The 20,729-nt window shown below is 35.2% G+C and overlaps 1 protein-coding gene across 2 annotated transcripts; it reads left to right on the forward strand.

Moving 5' to 3' along the window:
• The first annotated feature begins 327 nt into the window (after positions 1–327).
• LOC141643826 (uncharacterized) lies at positions 328–13,136 on the forward strand. 2 transcript variants are annotated; one of them, XM_074453145.1, is made up of 11 exons: positions 328–803; positions 2,516–2,587; positions 2,684–2,808; positions 2,908–3,068; positions 3,469–3,538; positions 4,188–4,242; positions 4,570–4,653; positions 5,425–5,463; positions 10,415–10,461; positions 12,284–12,391; positions 12,585–13,136. In XM_074453145.1, the coding sequence occupies exons 1-10, from the start codon at positions 732–734 to the stop codon at positions 12,384–12,386; spliced, it is 828 nt and encodes a 275-aa protein (XP_074309246.1). In that variant the 5' UTR covers positions 328–731; the 3' UTR covers positions 12,387–12,391; positions 12,585–13,136. The 2 variants fall into 2 exon arrangements, with proteins under 2 accessions (XP_074309246.1, XP_074309247.1); XM_074453146.1 differs by lacking the exon at positions 3,469–3,538 and having other exon boundaries at positions 397–803; positions 2,908–3,061; positions 4,565–4,653; positions 12,585–13,061.
• The last annotated feature ends 7,593 nt before the right edge of the window (positions 13,137–20,729 follow it).

Below are 20,729 nucleotides of genomic sequence, written 5' to 3' on the forward strand. Positions count from 1 at the left end.
AAATTACTTATCAATTATGTATTTATAAAATTAAATTTCAATGAAGTACATAATTTATGAACGCAATACATAATTTTTCGACGAAAAAATGGATGCGTTAATTAGAGAGAATATGGTAGAGAGGGATTAGAGAGAGAAAATGAAGGGAGAAATGGGAGGGGTATAATTGTCAACAGTGTATTGCGATGGGTAAAATGTGTACTGCGAAAATCAACCCAAAAAAAAAAGTTCTCATCTACAAAAAAAAAAAAAAACACGGGATACAACCGTCGCACAAGATAACTACTGAACAAATTAATCGGTCCTGTGTTCGAATCCTCGTCCATTACAATAAGCAATCCTTTGAAAACAAAAAACAACATTATCCTCTTTTGTCCTCACAGTATCTGCAATTCTGCAGCATCATTCAAACACGACCGACATTTCCTGAAATTTTATTCAATTTTCCACATAATCTTCACTCATAAAACTCTCAATTTTCCAACTTGGGTATCACTAATATCATGGTTATCCCCTAAAATTAGGGTTAGTTTTAGTACTCATAGTGATCATTACTCTTAATTGGATTGATTAGGCACTATGTGACCCAATTTTGTTAGAATTTTTCCTCATTAATTGATAAAAACCAAAATTCTAATAATTCTACTGAAACCCAGATGATTTCCTAGAAAACTTTTTAATTTAATTTTGTAAATTAGAGGTTTTTTTTTTTATTTAAAAAAGGGTTAAATATGATCACAGTGGCTTGTGCTGTTGTTATTGTATCTGGGAAATCCAAGAAATCTCAACCTCAACCCTCTAAGGTATACTGTTGTATCCTCCCTACGTCCCGATCATTTGTTTACTTTTTGTTCTTTACGAGGAGTATTTTAATCAAATGTAAACAAGTGATTGAGACGGAGACATTATTTATTTCCCTTGTTTTAAAGTACAGTATTTTGTTCCATACATAAGTATTTCTGTGCTCTGGTTGATAATGATTTGTGACTGTCATGTTATTTTAAGCTTCATGACTGTATTAAGAGAAGTATTATTATATTATTGGTGAAACAATGTTGTTGGATTTGATAATTTTAGTTAATGGTGGATTAGACTAAATATGTATGATCTGAAACTGATGTTTAGGTGGTGGGTTGTGTCGATGATTAATCGCTTAGGGTTTATGGCATTTTTATTGAGCTAGTGGTTGTAGGATTACGGCTAGCTTGGATTAGGGTGATTACCAAAGGGTAATGTAGAAAAATACAAAGGGGAGGAGTTAGTGATGGTGATGGTGGTGGATGGACTTTAAGTGATCAAAATAGGCTAACAAACTATCCAATTAAGGTGGTACGGAGAGTATTTACCGAGCTCTAGCTAGGGTGTGTGTTAGCCTCATATGGGATTAATAACTCCCTCCATCTCCAGCACTTCATTCTTCCTCTACCACTTCTTTTCTTCCCTTCACCATCGTTTGCCTCATTTTCCCATTTTTGTTAGGTTTTATTACCCCTCAACTATTACCATTACGCATATGAGCCCGTAAGAGTGACAATGTGAATTTGATGTATTGACTCTTAACATAGAAAGTATTTTATAGCGTGATCGTGAACTTAAAAAAACTCTGTTTGTTGGGTGTTTATAATGGTCTCTATCTATATTGTCTTTCACCCGAATTTTGGTGTGATCATGTCAGCTTTTATGGCCTGTTTGGATGGGGATAATTGAACGGAAAGGGAGAGGAGGGGGAGGTAAGGATACGAAATCTCTTGTTCTCTTAATTAGTTAGTAAATAAGATAGGGGAGAGGAGGGAACCGTTTTCCCTCCTCCAAGTCTAATTAAAATTGTTGTACTCAACTGCGCTGCTTCGGTATATATTGGCCTTTTGAGCTAGGGATGCTTCTTTGGTATAATTTTTTATGTAGGGATCAATTTATGAAGATAGAGTACAATGCTTTGCTTGATTCGAATTGTGTCAAACCTGTGGTGTTTGGGTTAGGACTGAGAGATTGAAAGAGGTTAACTCAGATAAACACAATATGCATATGCATATGCATATGCATGAGTAAGTTTGCTTTTTTGCTGTGGGGTCAAACAAGTCATGTGAAATGTGAGGAAAGGATTCTTTCCATGAACAAGGAATAGGATAGAAAATGATTTTATAAAACTCTATGAGAAGGGTCCCAAGACATTGAGCAAGTAGGGCAAAAACTCCTTCCCTATCGAAAAAAAAGGTGCATGGTAGTATTTTAACATACTCGCGAATATGCGCTTTCTTATGCAATTTTAGTATAGATTTTCCGAAGCAAGATTCTTTAAGATTGCTAACATATGGTACAGTTTAGCATCCCACAAGTGCAATACTGCAAGTCGCACCGTAAAAACTCATAATTTCGACCAGAGGAAATATTTGCTGCTACTTATATTGTTATCAACGTGACTTGGTCTATATTGCTCTCTACCCATGTGGATGTACTTGATTTCCTGTTTCTTTTCTTTCAGATTGTGTATATAAATTATTGCATTACCTTATAGGACTCTGAGCAAGCTCCCCTTAGGATCACCACGAATGTCAAACAGAATTTGCAGTTTTTGAAGTTGTGGAAGGTGATTCACTGTATAGAAGTACATTGTTCTTTTGCTTTCAATAATAATTCATTGAATACATTTCTCCTTTTGCGTGATATAACTTAACTGTTGTAGGAGTACCAAAAAAGAAGTTCCGGCGCTTCCAAGCCGGCTACTAGCTATCGCCGAAAGAAAGTGGATAAGGAGGATCTTCCTCAAGATACAGACCTCTATAAGGATCCGACTTTGTCTCTTTATTAGTAAATTTCTTCCCTTGTCCATGCCTTGCCCAGTGTTAAACTTGCATTTTTAGTACGAGTCACTGGACTGAGTTATGTTTGTTCGAAATTCTAATGCAGTACAAATCAGGATGTTGATAATGCAGTTCCTGTCTTACTTGTTGATGGGTATAATGTCTGCGGTTACTGGATAAAGCTGAAGAAACATTTCCTGAATGGGCGACTTGATATAGCCCGACAAAAGTTGATTGACGAACTTGTACAATTCAGCATGGTAAGAGGTTTGTGCTTTTCTCCTCATCAGTTATCAAAATGAGAAGTTGGCATTTTCTCATCCGATAGAAGATTAAGATGATTCATTACTTAAAAAAGTGTGAAATTTTTGAATTTGTTGGGATTTCATAACCTTTAGGTTACTTGTTTACCACATATTGGTCTGGAATAGCGAACTCAATGGAAATCAAATTGTCATTCCTGAAAGCTGATTGAAACATGTTTTTGTAATCTAGTGCACAGTGCCTCATTGGAAATTAAATCTAAAATTTGTCATGATCACCACTCCTGAAGTTCTTCTGCATATTTCGACTGTTTCATGCTGTTGTTACATTGCATTGGCTTTTATTGGCATGAGGTCTTTCAGACAGTTACTGTTTTGATAAAAAAAAAATTCAAATCTTACAGAAGTAAAGGTGGTGGTTGTTTTTGATGCACTGATGTCTGGACTACCTACCCACAAAGAAACGTTTACTGGGTATGTGCCTCAAATGCTAAGATGGTTTTGCTCCTTTGACAAATTTGATGTGGCTTGTTATGATTGATGACCTCCTTTATACAATGTTGTTTTTTTCCTGTTTTATCTATCCAAACTACTGCTATATTATCCCTTTAAAATGGCTGTAGATACAGTATATTAGAAAAGAATACTAGTTAAACTCTATTGTTTGGCCACCAAAGTCGAAGTCGAACGGGGACAAAATAAATGAGATGGAGGGATTAGAGGGATGTAACAATTAGATGACTGATATGATGAACCAGTAGGCCAATAAATCATTTTCACTCCCAGCAACAATTTCTAGTTGATAGATTTTACAGAGAATGGTTAATGGAATTAAGTTTAGGATGAGAGAAAACTGGAAGAGTGTTAAACATACTTCACCGAAGAAGTGAAGGAGCGGATAGACTAGGTTTGAGAAAGTCAATATTGAATATTTCTTCCAGCTTGCTTATTTTTCATTAGCAACATTGTGTTAATTGTTTGGTGTAGCTCCTATCCCATTTTCTGTGTTGAGGTCATCTTGCTGGCTTAAATCCTATTACACGCTTTGACTTTCTTTTTTACCTTGCAATAAAAATGTCTAAACTTTAGTTACATATGTTTAGCCAGCTTATTTGTGTTGCAGGGTGGACATTGTTTTTTCTGGAGAATCATGTGCAGATTCATGGATAGAAAAGGAGGTATATTAATTTCTGTATCTCGAAATATCTATTGAAGATTCTGTCACAAGGCCTATAATACTGTGATTCAGTATTGTCGTACAAATAACTCGACACGTCGAGAAATGTCGTCTATAAAAACTAGGATATTTAGGCTTCGAGATCAGAAGCTCAAGATAGTTTAGAAAAAAAAAAAGTGAAAAAAAAACGAGTTTATTTAAGCAAAAAAGAGGTAAAGGGGCCCTTATGCTCTGTTAGTTCCTTTTGCTGTGAAGTGCCCAACGCATTTTTTGTCATGCCCCTGGCTTATGATTGTGTGTTATTATCGATTTCTTATCACAAGAACAGGTTGTGGCATTGAGGGATGACGGTTGCCCGAAGGTTTGGGTGGTGACATCTGATCACTGTCAACAACATGCAGCTTATGGAGCGGTATGCGTTCCCCTTCAATTGAGAGAAACGCAACTACTGTTAAAAGTGATGTTAATTTCCATCATATCATGTTGCGATGTTATTTTATCTTTTCTGAAAGAAGGCCGTGCTTGAAAATCTGTCATTCCTTTCAAGTCCACCAACCAGAGTTGCCAAAATGCTTGTCTGGCTGGCTACTTAGCCCTGAATAAAATTGTGTTTCATGCTCCTTTGTGTCTGAGATAAACGTTTTGTACCTTTCAAAGAGTTTAATGGTTTGAAATTTTTATGGGTTATAGAAGCTTTTCTTGTGTACTTTCTGTACACGCAAGGTTTTTTTGTATGAGCTTGACTTGCGACTTCAGCTTGACTGCCCAGCTATTTACCAAATTGGGCTCAGTTTTTATTCGCAGTGATGATGAGTTGATCTTGTTTGTTAAAATCTCAAATATAAAACGAGTGATAAAAGTGATTTAGATTTGTTATCAGCTCTAAGTACCTTCAATGAGTTCTATCTGCACAACCAGAAGGTTCCTAGAGCTGAAATCAAATCACTTCCTCCAGGAATATATGTTAAAGCCTCTCACTCAAGGTCAAGCCACTTCATGGAAGAGCTTAAAACTATCAGTCAACGGTTTGTCGTTCCTGGCTGGAAAGTCATTTAGCCTTTTTCTCAGACTTGGCCATCAAGGAAGAATATAAACCGTGGATTCACACAAGCAATTGAATGTGTCATCTCTTGTAGTGTGAATTACTGTTGGGTGACGCTAACTATAATGCTTTTTGTCCCAGGGAGCTTTTGTTTGGAGCAGCAAGGCACTAGTTACTGAGGTAAGTTGCCTAAAATCTCTAGATACTAAACTTTCTTTATTATTTACTCTGTACTGTCTCAGATTAAATATAGGACATTTTCATCTCAACATGTTCAGCTTATCTATTAGAGAAAATCTGAACTTTTATTTTAATTTGAGAAATACAGCTTTCTAACAGTAAACTATACGGAAAACTATTGATCAAAAATTGATTACACGCTTGCTACTGAAGAAAGTAAAACGCTGAGCCAACTGCTAAGTACTTAAGCCTTAATCTTTATAGGATATGGTGATCATAGACATATTGATTTGCCATACTATCGTACATTTTAAATTGAAAATCTCAAGTAGAAGCAGCTTAGATATTTTTATAAGTTTGCCATTAACAATGTTAAAGACCTCTGTGTTCACTTACTTATTAATATATACAGCAGCTTGACTCAAATCGAAGCAACTTCGAAAAAAATCAATACCATCTGTTGAGTACCATATTGATGAAACATGTGGAGGAATATTCTTCACCCAAATCGAAACTTGTCTCTTCTCATTTGTGTAAAGATTACCCATGATAGCTTGAGAGTAGAGTTGAGACCATAATTATCCATTTCTCATTTTATATATGGGCGTCATATTTAGTGTGTGTTTGTATTTGCGGCTGAAATCGAATAGGGTAGAAAAAGATACACCACCCGGTACTGCCTCCCGAATTGCTGAAATTGAATTGTATAATACATGATTTTCGTGAGTTCAGAGTCCCGGAAAAAAATGTCCGTAAATCATAAGGACGCTTCCATGCAAGGAGGGGGGGGGGTTCACAAATTTTGAGGAGACGACATTTGAGGCATTTAAGGCTGACATGGTGAAATAAACCAATGTGGGTTGATAATTGGATAATCGTTAAAAATGGTTTAATACTTTGTTATTTGCGGTTGAAATCGAATAGAGTAACTTGTGAAATGACCAAGGACGCGTGTTAGAAAAACTGGGAGAAAAAGAAACACAACCCAATATCGCCTTCCTTCAACACGGCTCAAATTGATTGAAGTGTATACTGTGTCCCGGAACAAAAATGTCCGTAAATCATAAGGACGACTTCTGGGTCAGACAAACGGGCCTCGCAAATTTTGAGGTGCAAGAGATGACATTTGAGCCTTCAGTGTGATATATGTGTTAAAAATTGCTTAATACTTTGTTATTTGCGGCTGAAATCTGAAATGAGCCAGGACACGTGTTAGGGACACGTGTTAGAAAACCCGGGAGAAAAAGAAACACAACCTAATACTACCTTCCGAACGGCTCAAACTGAAGTGTATAATACACGGTTTTCGGGATTTCAGTGTCCGGGAAACAAAAATGTACGTAAATCATAAGGACGCTTTCAAAGGTGAGACAAAGTGGCGTCACAAATTTTGAGGAGCAACAGAGTACATTTGAGACGTATAATCATTGAACATGGATAATCGAATAGGGTAACTCTTGAAGCAACCCCGGACGCGTGTTAGAAAGAACGGGAGAAAAAGAAACACGGCCGATAATGCCTTCCTAATGACTCAAATTGAAGTGTAATACACGGTTTTCGGGATTTCAGAGTCCAGGAACAAAAATGTCCGTAAATCATAAGGATGCTTTCTGACAAAGGGGGGTCACAAATTTTGAGGAGCAAACAGAGGACATTTGAGGCATTTAAGGCTGACAAGGTGCAATAAACCAATGTGGGTCGATAATCGGATAATCGTTAAAATTGGTTTAGTACTTTGTTATTTGCGGTTGAAATCGAATAGACGGGAGAAAAAGAAACACGACCCGATACTCCCTTCTTAATGACTCAAATTGACGTGTATAATACACGTTTTTCGGGATTTCAAACTGCCGGAACAAAAATGTCCGTAAATAATAAAGACGCTTTCGGAGGGGGGGGGGGTGTTCACAAATTTTGAGGAGAAATAAAGGACATTTGAGGCATTTAAGGCTTACAGGGTGCAATAAACCAATGTGGGTCGATAATCGGATAATCGTTAAAAATGGTTTAATACTTTGTTATTTGCGGTTGAAATCGAATAGAGTAACTTGTGAAATGACCAAGGACGCGTGTTAGAAAAACCGGGAGAAAAAAAACATGACCCGATATCGCCTTCCCTCAAAACGGCTCAAATTGAAGTGTATAATACTTGGTTTTCGGGATTTTGTGTCCCGGAACAAAAATGTCCATAAATCATAAGGAGAACTTCTCAGGTGAGACAGACGGGCCTCGCAAATTTTGAGGAGCAAGAGATGACATTTGAGGCCTTAAGTGTGATAACCGATGTGGGTCGATAATCGGATAATAGTTAAAAATTGCTTAATACTTTGTTATTTGCGGCTGAAATCGAATATAGTAACTTCTAAACCGGGACAAAAAGAAACACAACCCAATACTACCTTCCGAACGGCTTAATTTGAAGTTTATAATACACGGTTTGCGGGATTTGAGAGTCCGGGAAACAAAAAGGTCCTTAAATCATAAGGACGTTTTCACGGGTGAGATAAAGCGGCGTCACATTTTGAGGAGTAGCAAAGAACATTTGAGACGGATAATCGTTGAATGGATAATCGAATAGGGTAACTCTTGAAGGAACTCCGGACAGGTGGTAGAAAAAACGAGAGAAAAACACGGCCCGATACTACCTTCCTGGTGACTCAAATTGAAGTGTATAATACACGGTTTTCGAGACTTCGGTATCCTCGAACAAGAATATGCGTAAATCATACAAACGCTTTCTCGGGTGAGGCAAAGCGGCGTCACAAATTTTGAGCAACAAATGACATTTAAGACCGACGGTGTGCAATAAACCAATATGGTTCAATAATCGGATAATCGTTATAAATACGTATTAAAACGGGGAGAAAAAGATACACAACCCGGCGGCTGAAATTGAAGTGTATAATACATGGTTTTTGAGATTTCAGAGTCCCGGAAAAAAAATGTTCGTAAATCTTAAGGACACTTTCTAGGGTGAGACAAAGGAGGGTCACAAATTTTGCGGAGCAACAAAAGACAAGGACATTTGAGACTTTCGGTGTGCGATAAACCAATGTGGGTATCGAATAGGGTAACTCCTGAAGCGACCACGGACACATGGTAGAAAAACCGGAAGAAAAAGTAATACAACCCGATACGGCCTTCCGAACGACTGTAATTGAAGTTTATAATACATGGTTTTCGAGATTTCAGAGTCCCGGAACAAAAATGTCAGCAAATCATATAGACGCTTTCTAGGGTGAGACAAAGGGGAGTCGCAAGAATTGAAGTGCAACCAAGGACTTGAGACTGACTATATGCGATAAACCAATGTGGGTCGAAAATCGAGTAATCGTTAAAAATGGTTTAATAATTTATTATTTGCGGTTGAAATCGAATAGGGTAACTCCTGAAACGACCCCGGACGCGTGATAGAAAAACTTAGAGAAAAAGAAACATAATTTAATACAGCCTCCCGAACGGCTCAAATTGAAGTGTATAATACACGTTTTTCGGGATTCCAGTGTCCGGAACAAAAATGTCCGTAAATCATAAGGACGGTTTCATGGGTCAGACAAAGGGGCCTAAGAGGACCAACATATGACATTTGAAGCCTTCAGTGTGCGATAAAACAATAAACAATGTGGGTCAATATTCGGATACTCGTTAAAATTATTTTATACTTGTTATTTGCGGTTGAAATCGACTAGGGTAACTCCTGAAACGATCCCGGAAACGGCTCAAATTGAAGTGTATAATACACGGTTTTGGGATTCTAGTGTCCCGGAACAAAAATGTTCGTAAATCATAAGGACGCTTTCTAGGGTGAGACAAAGGGGGGTCGCAAATTCTGGGGAGCAAGAGATCGACATTTGAGGCCTTTAATGTACGATAAATCTATGTGGGTCGATAATCGGATAATCGTTAAAAATGGTTAAATACTTTGTTATTTGCGGCTGAAATCGATTAAGGTAACTTCTGAAGCGACCCCGGACACATGGTAGAAAACCGGGAGAAAAAGAAACACAACCCGATACTGCCTTCCGAACGGCTCAAATTCAAGTGTATTAATACACGGTTTTCAGGATATCAGTGTCCCGGATAAAAAATGTCCGTAAATCATAAGGACGGTTTCTCGGGTCAGACAACGGGGCCTTACAAATTTTGAGGAGCAACCGAGGACATTTGAGGTTGACGGTGTGTGATAACCAATGTGGGTCGATAATCGAATACTCGTTAAAAATTGATTAATACTGTTATTTGTGGTTGAAATTGAATAAGGTACCTCCTTAAACGACCCCGGACACGTGGTAGTAAAACTCGGAGAAAAAGAAATACAACCGGTACCGCCTCCCGAGCGGCTCAAATTGAAGTGTATATGGCGTCATTTTTTGGGTGTCTTTTTGTAGATGGCCATCACCCTTATAATATCTTTTTGTAGATGAATCACATGAATGTCACCACCGGTGTTCCTTAGGCCTTGTTTGGATTGGTGGATATGGAGGAAACGGAAAGGGGATACAAAATTCCTTGGTTGAATAACAAAGAGGGTAGAAGGGAAATGGAACGACCCATCCTCCCTTTTCCAAGCCTAATCAAACTCTCTCCAACATAGAGAGATTTGGAAGAAAATCTCCCTTGCCTATTCTCCTCTATCTCCCGCCATCTCTCTTCCCCTTTCCCTCCTATTTTGTTATCCAAGCACCAAAAATTCTACCGTCCTCCCGGAAGAGAGTACTACACACACAAACACAATCCACCCAAGTGGAATATTATAATGGCTTGTGTGTGAGGAGTATCGTCCTCCGGGAGGACGGTAGAATTACTCATCCAAGCACCCCCTTAATTATTAACATATCTTAGTTTTCCCAAAAACAATCTCATTTCAAAGTTTGAACCATGGATGATGTGTCCCCTAACTTTGCTCTCAAATATACATTGTTTTGATGTCCTGTTCTTTAATGGCTTGCAGATTAAGGCTACAAAGAAGGAAATGGAGAGGATGCTTCAAGAACAAAGGTTTGTCACTTATGCCACGGATTCACCAGCTCCCTTAATTAACCTTTTTTTACTTGACTTCAAACACATTCATGCTATTTTACTTCAAACGAATTCATGCTATACTTTGCGTCCCAGGTTATATAGACATACTAATCTAGAATCTCGTTTGGAGTCAATATAACTGTCATAAGATTCTTAACTGGGTATTTTCGGTATATTAGCTGTACTGATGTTGTGGTATTCTATCTAGGTATATATCTTTGTGGCTTTTTTACGGTTATGCTCCCCGTTCTTTGAATTTTGTTGAATTGTTTGGAAAACACTAATAGCGTGCTCCCTCCACCCTGTTCCCATTTTTATCTTTGTTTTTGGCACGAAGGCCAAGGAAGGGGGAGACCAAATGTGGGGGGCCAGATTTTACGTTTATGCAAGTGGATGATCAATTATACATTAGTAACATTTTCAAAATAGAAAGGTAAAGAAATGACTTGTACAATGAAAATAAATAGGTAAACAAATGACCTGGCTCGGTTTATTAAATTTTTTAATTTGGAAAAGTGATGCGAGAAAAAGAAAGTGAAGAACTTTCTTGTGTAGTGTTTGACATCATGAAATGGGTTTTGATTTCGCGTCTCAATCCAATAAATTAAAGATCATAAAATATAATTCCAAAATTAAGTTGGCTACCCTTGGAATAGAATTCATAAGCACCCGGTTATTTCCCGCCTTTCAAATGCCATCAACCTCTCCCTGTATCCAACCACCATCACCATATGTTATCAGAGATGGGCAGGTCGTGACCCGTGGGTGTATGGAGGATTGTGGGTGGAGCCGTGGAGACAGTTTCGCAGAGGTGTGTGAAAGGTGGAGGCAAAATTTGTATTCCATTTGGTATGGGGAACTCAAATTGAGGATATGAGTAAGGGTCTGGCATGTTTGTAGATAAGATCACTCATGATAGTTTGAGAGCTTAATGTTCCATGTCTCATTTTATGTGTGCGTCACATTTTGGGTGTCTTTTTGTATGTCGGGCGTCTTTTTGTATATGGGCGTTACTTTTAGGGTGTGTGTAAATGGACGTCACTTCTGTCATATCCTTTTGCACATGACGTAATCCCCTGATGTCCCTGTGGGTTGAAGTTGAGAGAGAGAGAGAGAGTGAATGTTGAGGGGTGGCGGCTTTATTGGGGTATTAGTGGGTAGTTGGGTTGTTGGGATTATTGTTGGGTTGTTGGTGTGGTGGTGGGAATTGAGGTGAGAAAGGGTCGCAGAACAACCGCTATACCGCCTGATAGATTAGTCGGGAGATGGTGAAAAAAGAGGCAGTGTAAGTAGGTAGGCGGCATTGAAGTGAAAGGTTGTGGTTAGGATTTGAGGACAGTTTTTCTTGGAATTTGGTACAGGTGTGGCCAAATCCAACAAGTCTAACTTTCGATCCTCCAGATTCATGTTGCTTACTACACCTTAGCAGAGAAACAGTTCATTTCAAAATTAATTCTTAAACTCAAAGTCGTGAGAACCCGAATGTGGCGTGTCCACATTAGATCTTTGAAGTAGTTTGTTCAATCGGAATATTACTACTGACAATGCACCCTCTTCTGATTTGAGCTCTCTTTTGTGGTACAGAACTGAATTGACATGTTCTTTTTATGTCTTTTGTGATTGAAGTTTTCTGGATGTCCAAGGTTGGTATCTATGTGTAAATTTAACCTCACATTTCTCTGCTACGGCTCACTTAAACGGGTTTCAGTTGCTCTACTAGTTTTAAATTGACTTTTCTTTCGAGGAGGTCTAAGTAACATCTTATTTCGCCTGAAGAAATTCTAATGTTACTTTCCAGATCAACTTCGATGCAAGGAAAACTGCTGAAGCACAATCTTGGCACAGAAGTTGTGGATGCTTTGAAAGACTTGAAAACAAAACTATCGCAAAATGACCCCTAGTAGCTGTAAGTTTTCTGGACAATTTATCGTTTCTATTCTGTAAAAATATGCAGTTTAAATCGCTAGATTTCTACTGAGCAGTAACAATAAAGCATCAAATTTACAATGCCTTGAATTTTCTTCTTGTTTAGTAATTTTTCCTTTAAGCAATTATCCCTTTACTAGCTCTGATTTGCATTTCGCGGCTATTGGCGACAGTGATCAATGTAGCAGTGGCATAATATCAAGCTGTCAGCAGATTATCAAAACGTACTGCTAGTTAATGAACTGAAATCAGCTCCCCCACTTTCCGTACCAGAAGGCGTTGCACATTTGTAACTAGTCGCGTATATTTAGGGCTCGCTAGGGTTTGGATAATTGTTAAGGGGTGTTGGTGGCAGTCAATTATTTTCGCACGAGAGTAATAATACTCTCATTTTGCGTTCATTTTCACTTAATCACCTATCCATCTTACCTTCACCGCGATCACCTCCTCATTTTCTCGTTTGTTTTGGAATTCAGTATCCCCTCAACAGTTATCTATTCCAAGCAAGCCCTTGGTAGCTAAATATCTTTGATTGTACGTAGTAATTTTTCTTTCGAAATTGATTCTTTGTCGCTCATTTCCAACTTTGTAAATTTGGTTGTCGTGTTTTTTGGGTTTTCTTCACAATCCAGGAAAAGGCGTTGTAGAACTAATCCATTTCAAGAAAGACGAGATGGGCGAAATAGATAAAAACTAAATTTTAAATTTTAAACATATTTTTATCATTATAGTGTTCTCAAAACATCATAAAATTGCTTTGATTGTTTTTGTTTGTATATTAGAATGAAAGATTACGAGTTGGTTTTTATTACTCGTGCATTAATTCTAAATCAAGAGCGGCATGAGTATCACTGCTCAAGGACTTGGACAGTAGTATCTGAATCAAGGTCCGAAAACACCTCGACAAGTTTGATGTAACTGTAAAACAAAAACAGGTTTGTAAAGGAAGCTCTAGGAGATTGTTAGCAGAGTTCCTTGATTAAATAGAGGTCTAGTTGTTGATAAGAATTGGTAAATCCAATTCGTAATATGTTGTATGGTTGAGAAATCTTGTACTTGGGCTTCATGGATTAATGAAATTTCTTACTTTCTACCAAAAAAAAAAAAAAGGAAAAACTTACTCCAGGACAATATGTACAGCCTATCTATTTAGGCGCATCATATTCTTGCTACTAAAACATCTTGCGAGTAAAACACCGGCAATGCCTCTAAAAAAAAGAAAAAAAGAAAAAGGAGAATTGTGCACATTTTAATTTCTAATGTATATTTAGGAAATCAAATCATATATTTTCTCTAAACCGTGAAATATAAATCAATTAACAAGTATTTTCTTATCAATATTCTATCAACTCGAACCCTTAAAAATTTTCAATTTTCTATATGAATTTCCAAACTTGGATTCCTAGTTCCGTCTCTCGAAATAATAGGATCCAAGATTATGGGACGATATTCATGGACAAAAACAGAATGATACGGAGTATTACACTATTGTATTACACACATGCATGAAGCATGACACATGAATGAATGGACCCAATAATAGTTCCATTATTTATCACGGACATTTAGCTTATATATTATATATTGGCTTCTTCCTTTGCTTTAAAACAAAAAATGTAATCTTATTAAACTTAACCTGATTAACAAGAGTCAACGTCTAGGACGACTCTTCACGGGTTACCTGCTTCCTTCTTTAATGTTTGCCCAAACTTGTTCATTTAGCTTGGGACCAACTCTCCAACTCATCCTCTTTTTTGGCCATCTACCATTATAGGCAGCGGTGGAGTTGGGGCTTGCTTGTCCCCGTTATAATATAGAAATTTTAAAAATTTTAGTTAAAATTTCCGAATTGTTTCAAGTTTATTTTATATTATTATTCATGTGCTCTCGCTGAAATTTTGCACCAATAAGTTGAAATTTTTCATCTTAAGTATTAGATTAAAACATTTTCGATATTGTATCGTATTCAGTGGCGAATCTAGGATTTATGGAATGTGGGTGTTTATAAAAGTTATAGCATACAAAAACGCCAAAATATAATTACTCAAATCAGGGCCGTCCCTAACATTTCAGGGGCCTTGTGCGATATTTAAAAGATAGCCACTTCTAACAATAACTTATATTAATATATAATTTTTAATTAATGCTTGATAAATACTAAAACAATAATCTGATAATGGAGAGCGGTAGTAAGGTTCACCGAAGTACTTATTTTTAAATATGATTACGCTTCTTTAAAATATCACTATATTGTCATTGTCATGGTGGTTGAATGAAGGTAAATAGCAAATAAGTTGATGCGGGTTCAATTCTTCCTAACAACACTTTCAATTGATTTTTAATATGCAAATTTAAAAATAAAAGTTAGTTAATTGAAATATAAGCACACAATTATACATATATTTTTTGTTTTTCAAGATTAATGGGGGTGAGGGTTCACCCCCATCAGCCCTATAAATCCGCCCCCGATCGTACTAGTATAGAACCAACCGGGGACTAGTATGTGAGATTAATTACTTGGTTAAGTCAAGGAAGACTTTTCAAGCTATTAGCTTGGGACCAACGACTCCTTTTTTTATGTTTTTGTTGGTCATGTAGCAATATAGGTAGCGGTGAAGTTAAGAAGGGGGAGGGAGGTTAGAGCATCCGCAAAGGTGAGGCTCCCCATATTTTCTCTTTCCTTTTCTTATTTGTCCACCTCATTTTTCGCTAACTTTTTCATTTACCCTTCCCATTTCATAATTACATCTATGCAACAATGGAGTTCCCCAATTTACACACAAAAATTTGGGAACCTCCCCAAAAGTAACACAAATTGCCTTACTTTTTTTTTTGGGAAGCTCCTCTAAAAACAGTGGAACCCCAAATGTTGGGGAGCTTTGTGCAACAATGAGGAGCCCCATATGAGGAGAGAGAGGACATATGGGGAGGCACCTTCCCACCTTTGCGGATGCTCTTAGCATAGGTGTTTGCCCTCGTTAAAGTATAGAAAATATCAAAGTTTTTTAAGTCAAGTTTATCAAAGCATTAAAATGGCATCGTAATTGTTGAGTTCACCTAAGTAGATAAATAAAATAAAATAAAAATAATATAATATTGTCGAAAGTTTATTTAAATATCATTCATCACAACTAAGTTAGCAGATTTTCTTCTTCTTTTGTGACTAAATATATGATCAAATTAAATACAGAGTATCTTTCTTTATATGTCCATGTATACAACAACAACATTAGAGCCTTAATCCCAAAATGATTTGGGATCGGCTGACGTCAATCATCCTTTAGAACCGTCTATGGGTGAACGCACACCTCAAAATGCGAAAATATAGAAAAGAAAAAGTGAAAAATAAAAATTTAAAATTTATATGTCCATGTATATTATTCAGAATTACTTTTAGACTTAGTTTTTATATAGTCATATCCAAGTGAATTGGAAAGAGTCACTCACTCATGTCTACTACTCTACACGAAACATTACTATATTCGTCGTCAGCTAGCTTAACTAGTAAAATTATGAGTGCTAGTACTCATGACCTAGGTTAAAGAAAAAAAAATCAAAATGTGATAAAATGGATTAAGCAAGAAATGCTATTAAATTGCACTATCCATCCATTTAAATTAATTCCATTGATTTATTCGATAATATATACTCCCTCCATTCAACTCCACTTTGCAGGTTTCTATTTTGCACACTATTCACAAGCGGACATTCAACTTCAATTTTCTCTCGATATATGAGTTAAAATATATTCATGTGAGATCTTATTTGATTCGTCTTTAAGAGTACATTAAAAATATCTAACTTTTATAATTTTTGCAAATACGTAGCTAAAGATATTTACCGCGTAAAAGTCGCGTTGACAAACGTGATAAAGCAAACATGTAAAGTGGAGTTGAATGGAGGGAGTATGAGTTATATCAAATTATCGATCAAATGTATGAAATTGATTCGAATTTAAAAGGTTTGTAAAGGGTAGGGAATTAAACTAGCAAACAATGGGAGATAGGTGAGGTTCAAGTGACTTTGACTTTTACTTGGTAAAGTCAAGTGGGTCAAGCACTCAAGCAATTTGACCTTCATTAAATAATCTTGGAATGGTTCATGATTCAAGAATGGGCCTTTAGGAAAAGATTAACACGATATTATAAGTGGACCTAAAAATAATTTGTACAAGGTCAAACTAGTAGTCCTCTAAATTTGGTATCTTCTAATTGGATCTTTTGTCTTGTACTATTATTGTTGTCTCGTTTTATATACTTTGTTTTTGTTGTAATAGTCTTGAAGATAATTGTTAAGGTGTGCATGCCATGTTCTTTTTTTTGTTTGCATTATAATGATGCTATTATTATTTTTGTTTGTAACCAAGAATGACACCACATTACCAAATATTTAACTACTCCAACTCATATCTAGAATTGTTGGTGTGATTTAGCATGTGCAATTGATTCTTGTTCTAGACAGACGTCTTCTGTCTGAAATAAAACGGAAAAAATGTGACCATTTTACGATAAAATATAAATATTTCCTAATATAATGTTATTATTAATTTTATGTTTAAAAAGTGACAATTTTAGTTATAACATTTTATTATTAAGTTGTCATTTTCTATTACTAAAATGTCAGCATTTTATCATTTTATGTTGAGACCATTAAATTAATAAATTAGACTCAAATTTGTTTTAATCGTATGTGTTGCGTTTAAAATTATGTTACAAGATAGGAGTTTGACTACAATATGTGTTGCTCTAAAAAAAAAGATTGACCCTTTACTCTTGATATTTTGTTATGAGGAAAATGTTGGAGTTAGAAGTCTATTTTTAAAAATAAATAGGACAATGAATGGTATTAAAGTTAAAATTTGTTTGTTTGTGATAAATTGTACAAGAAACAATAATAGGTCGGAAGATGGAAAGGAACAATTATAAAAAGGCCCTTTTTGGGCTGCCCACATCACATTTCATAACCTCAGAAATGAATTGGTCGGCATTTTTGAATTTTCTTTATTTAATTATGGGTCCTCTCAACTTGCTCTTTCGTCATTTTCTACTATTTATGTTGTTATCCTTTGTTAATCAGAATAATCACAAACAAGATTTTCATGGATTATGTTTCATTTTTCTTAATAAATAAAAGGTATAAAATTGACTAAGTAGTATGTACCAAATAATTATTGTATAAGACTGTTTTATATTGGGAAAACGTCTTTTATATATAGCTGAATATTTGACTAGTAAAAAAAAAATCCTATAGTCATAGACTCATAGGTCCGGCTAGAAAGAGCTGACTTGAATTGAACTGAACTTTAATGAAGCTAAACTGAACTGAATGTAGTAGAACTGAACTGAAGTCAATGTTAATTTGTAAAACGATAAGCTGAACTGAACTGAACTAAATGAAGCGAAACTGAACTGAAATAGAGCCGAGCTCAAATGAAATCACCTGAAGTTAAGCCTAAAAGAACAGGACCTTACTCTAAATGTTTGTCATATGCAAACTCAAGTGATGTACTTACATGTAGACCTAGAAAACGGGTCAACTGAGTCGGGCTACGGGTCGAGTAAGACCGGGTCGAGTTATTTTTGCGTTTGCAAGAATTCGGGTCAGTTCGAAGTGCCATCGGGTCATTGTCGGATCTATTATTATCAAGTTTTTCATAGATACTGGCATGTTTACACAATAAACATCCGGGTCTAATCATATTAATTCGGGTCAATTCAAATTACGGATCATGTACTGATCCTCCGTTCAGGTGTCGAATCAGATTTGAATCGGATTATTTGAACTGGGTCAATTTGGCCGGATCTAGGGTAGAATGACACTCCAATTGAGACAATCACATTTCACCATATTCCACAACTTGAGTGAAAGAGTACAAGAAATGGAATAGAAGACAGTTAATGAACCGCCAAAATAGTGCAAACCAATGAATAATGTGTGTAAGGAGGTAAATTAATAGAATCGCACAACTAGCTTTCAAAGATTGGGCCATGATAAAGAAATCTAAGTATGTGGGCCTTCGTCAGCTGGCTTTTTCCGGCCAACAAAGCCACCAGCCCACCACCATGAGTCATGACGCCACCTCAACGGGTCGAACAGTCAAGTCGGTTTTGACCCTAAAACAAAAGGGGGTCATGTAGGATTGTAGACTTGTCATGTAGTAAGGGACCAACACTTTATTCTTCGAAACCATTTAATTTTAGTTTAATTTTGCTTTTCAAATAAGTATAGTATGAGTATATTTTAATTTAATTTATTTAATTTTAGTTTAAGAAAAAAATCGAAAGCATCTCCAATACAAGATATGCGAGTATATTATTATCAAGGCATTATGAAATTCAATTAAAACTATGTTAAACAAGAATTTGTGAGATCGGACAAGATTCATCTCTTTCAAAACTTTATTATCAGATCTATAGATCCCCTCGCAGTTGGCTGTATGAATAAACAGCGGTATTTTAGAGGGTGGTGTGCAGAAGCGCTTTTATCTAATAACGATCTTAGTTTTAGGAAGAGTTTGTCTTGCTTGTGTTTTACAAATTTGTATTCAATTAATTTTAATTTTTGTTGCAATTCTTCTATGACATATTATTATTATTATTATTATTATTATTATTATTATTATTATTATTATTATTATTATTATTATTATTATTATTATTATTATTATTATTATTATTATTATTATTATTATTATTATTATTATTATTATTATTATTATTATTATTATTATTATTATTATTATTACTAGTATAGATCCCGCGCAAATGCGCGATTTTTTAGATAAGAATATTAGAGAATTTAATAATTATACTATTGATATTTAACTACATTTGAAACTTATTTATAAAATTTACTATTAGTAATTTTGTATTAAGAGCTATAAAAGAGATTGTTCAACACTTTTTACTCCGTATAAGATTGTCGGTTTTACTAAAATTATTTTATTAACTTTGTTTTAATAAAACGGTGTTTTTAATTATATCACTGTACCCTTAAGGCGTTATATAAACAATTAAAAAAAAGTAGCCAAAATTTAAGTTTTCATATAGTATAGAGCAACGATGGATATTAAGTTAAAGTGTAAAAAAAAAATATCATAAGTAAAAATATTTATATCACATTGTACATATAATTAGTGCAATTTCATATATGTAACAAAATAAGAATATCCGTTAATATGTCTATGCAAATTAAAATAATATTGTCCCTTTTTTAAATTGTATATATAAATTATTTATTGTATGAAATTAATCAGTATGATCCAGTTGTAGATATGATATTACAAAGCTCATTTATAAGTTAAGTCGAAATTAATCAATATGGCCCAGTTGTAAATATGATATGAAGCCCATTTATAGCCTAATTCATTTAGGCGGGAAAACTTTAAAGATTTCTTATTCTTTTAGTTTAAGGGGGATTAATGAAATTGATCTTTCACTCAAAAAAAAAAAAAATTAGACTAGGTCACTAGTGGAGACTAATGGTTTAAGAAGTCAAAACATTTTTATATTTGTAAAAAGAATAGGTCTTGGGTAAGGTAATTTTACGCTAATATAGTTATACAACAAATTTAAACATAGCCATATTAGTGGATAAAAGTGGTTACTCAAAGTTCTCGTTTTACGATAAACTAGTTTTAAACCCGTGCAAAATTGCACGGGTATGTATTTGGGCCGGTATTAATAGTTTTGGATGATTTTTTTTTTTTTTGCATTTCTATTGTAATTATCTAGTTGGTCTAAATTAGCGATCTACATAATTAGTGTTTACACTTGTTTCAAATACCTGTTCAAATGCAATGGTTTAAGAGGAAATAACGTAATATACTATTATAAATAAGATTTGCATACATAAAAAATTTTACACCCCGAATAAAGAAATATAATTTAATAATCTACTTTAACACAGCTTAGTGTAACATCAGAATGTCAAAGCTTATATGATTTATTGGTGAAATTAGTGTGTGCTAGTAAGCCCATATACAATGAAGTACATGGATCGATAAATAATAGTTCGTATTTTGTTTTGATAATTAAATATTTCTTATATTTAACTAATAAATTTGACACAAATTCTTGTTTATTTATCATAAAATTTCGAATTGTTAAAATAAAATTAATAATCCGTATACAAATAAAATCAAAGTGTAAAGCTTGGGCTATTATCGCTTTGGACTCGTTGTCAGTAATGTATTGCATATGTATAAATATAGTTTTATCAAATTATTCGGAATGTATAAAATTATTTCATAGTATTTGTTCTACGACAGAATTTGTAGGATATTTGTATTGGCGGAATTTTGAAGAAATATACTCATT

The sequence above is a fragment of the Silene latifolia genome, chromosome 2 (genome assembly GCF_048544455.1).
Source record: "Silene latifolia isolate original U9 population chromosome 2, ASM4854445v1, whole genome shotgun sequence".
In the NCBI taxonomy this organism is placed as follows: Eukaryota; Viridiplantae; Streptophyta; class Magnoliopsida; order Caryophyllales; family Caryophyllaceae; genus Silene; species Silene latifolia.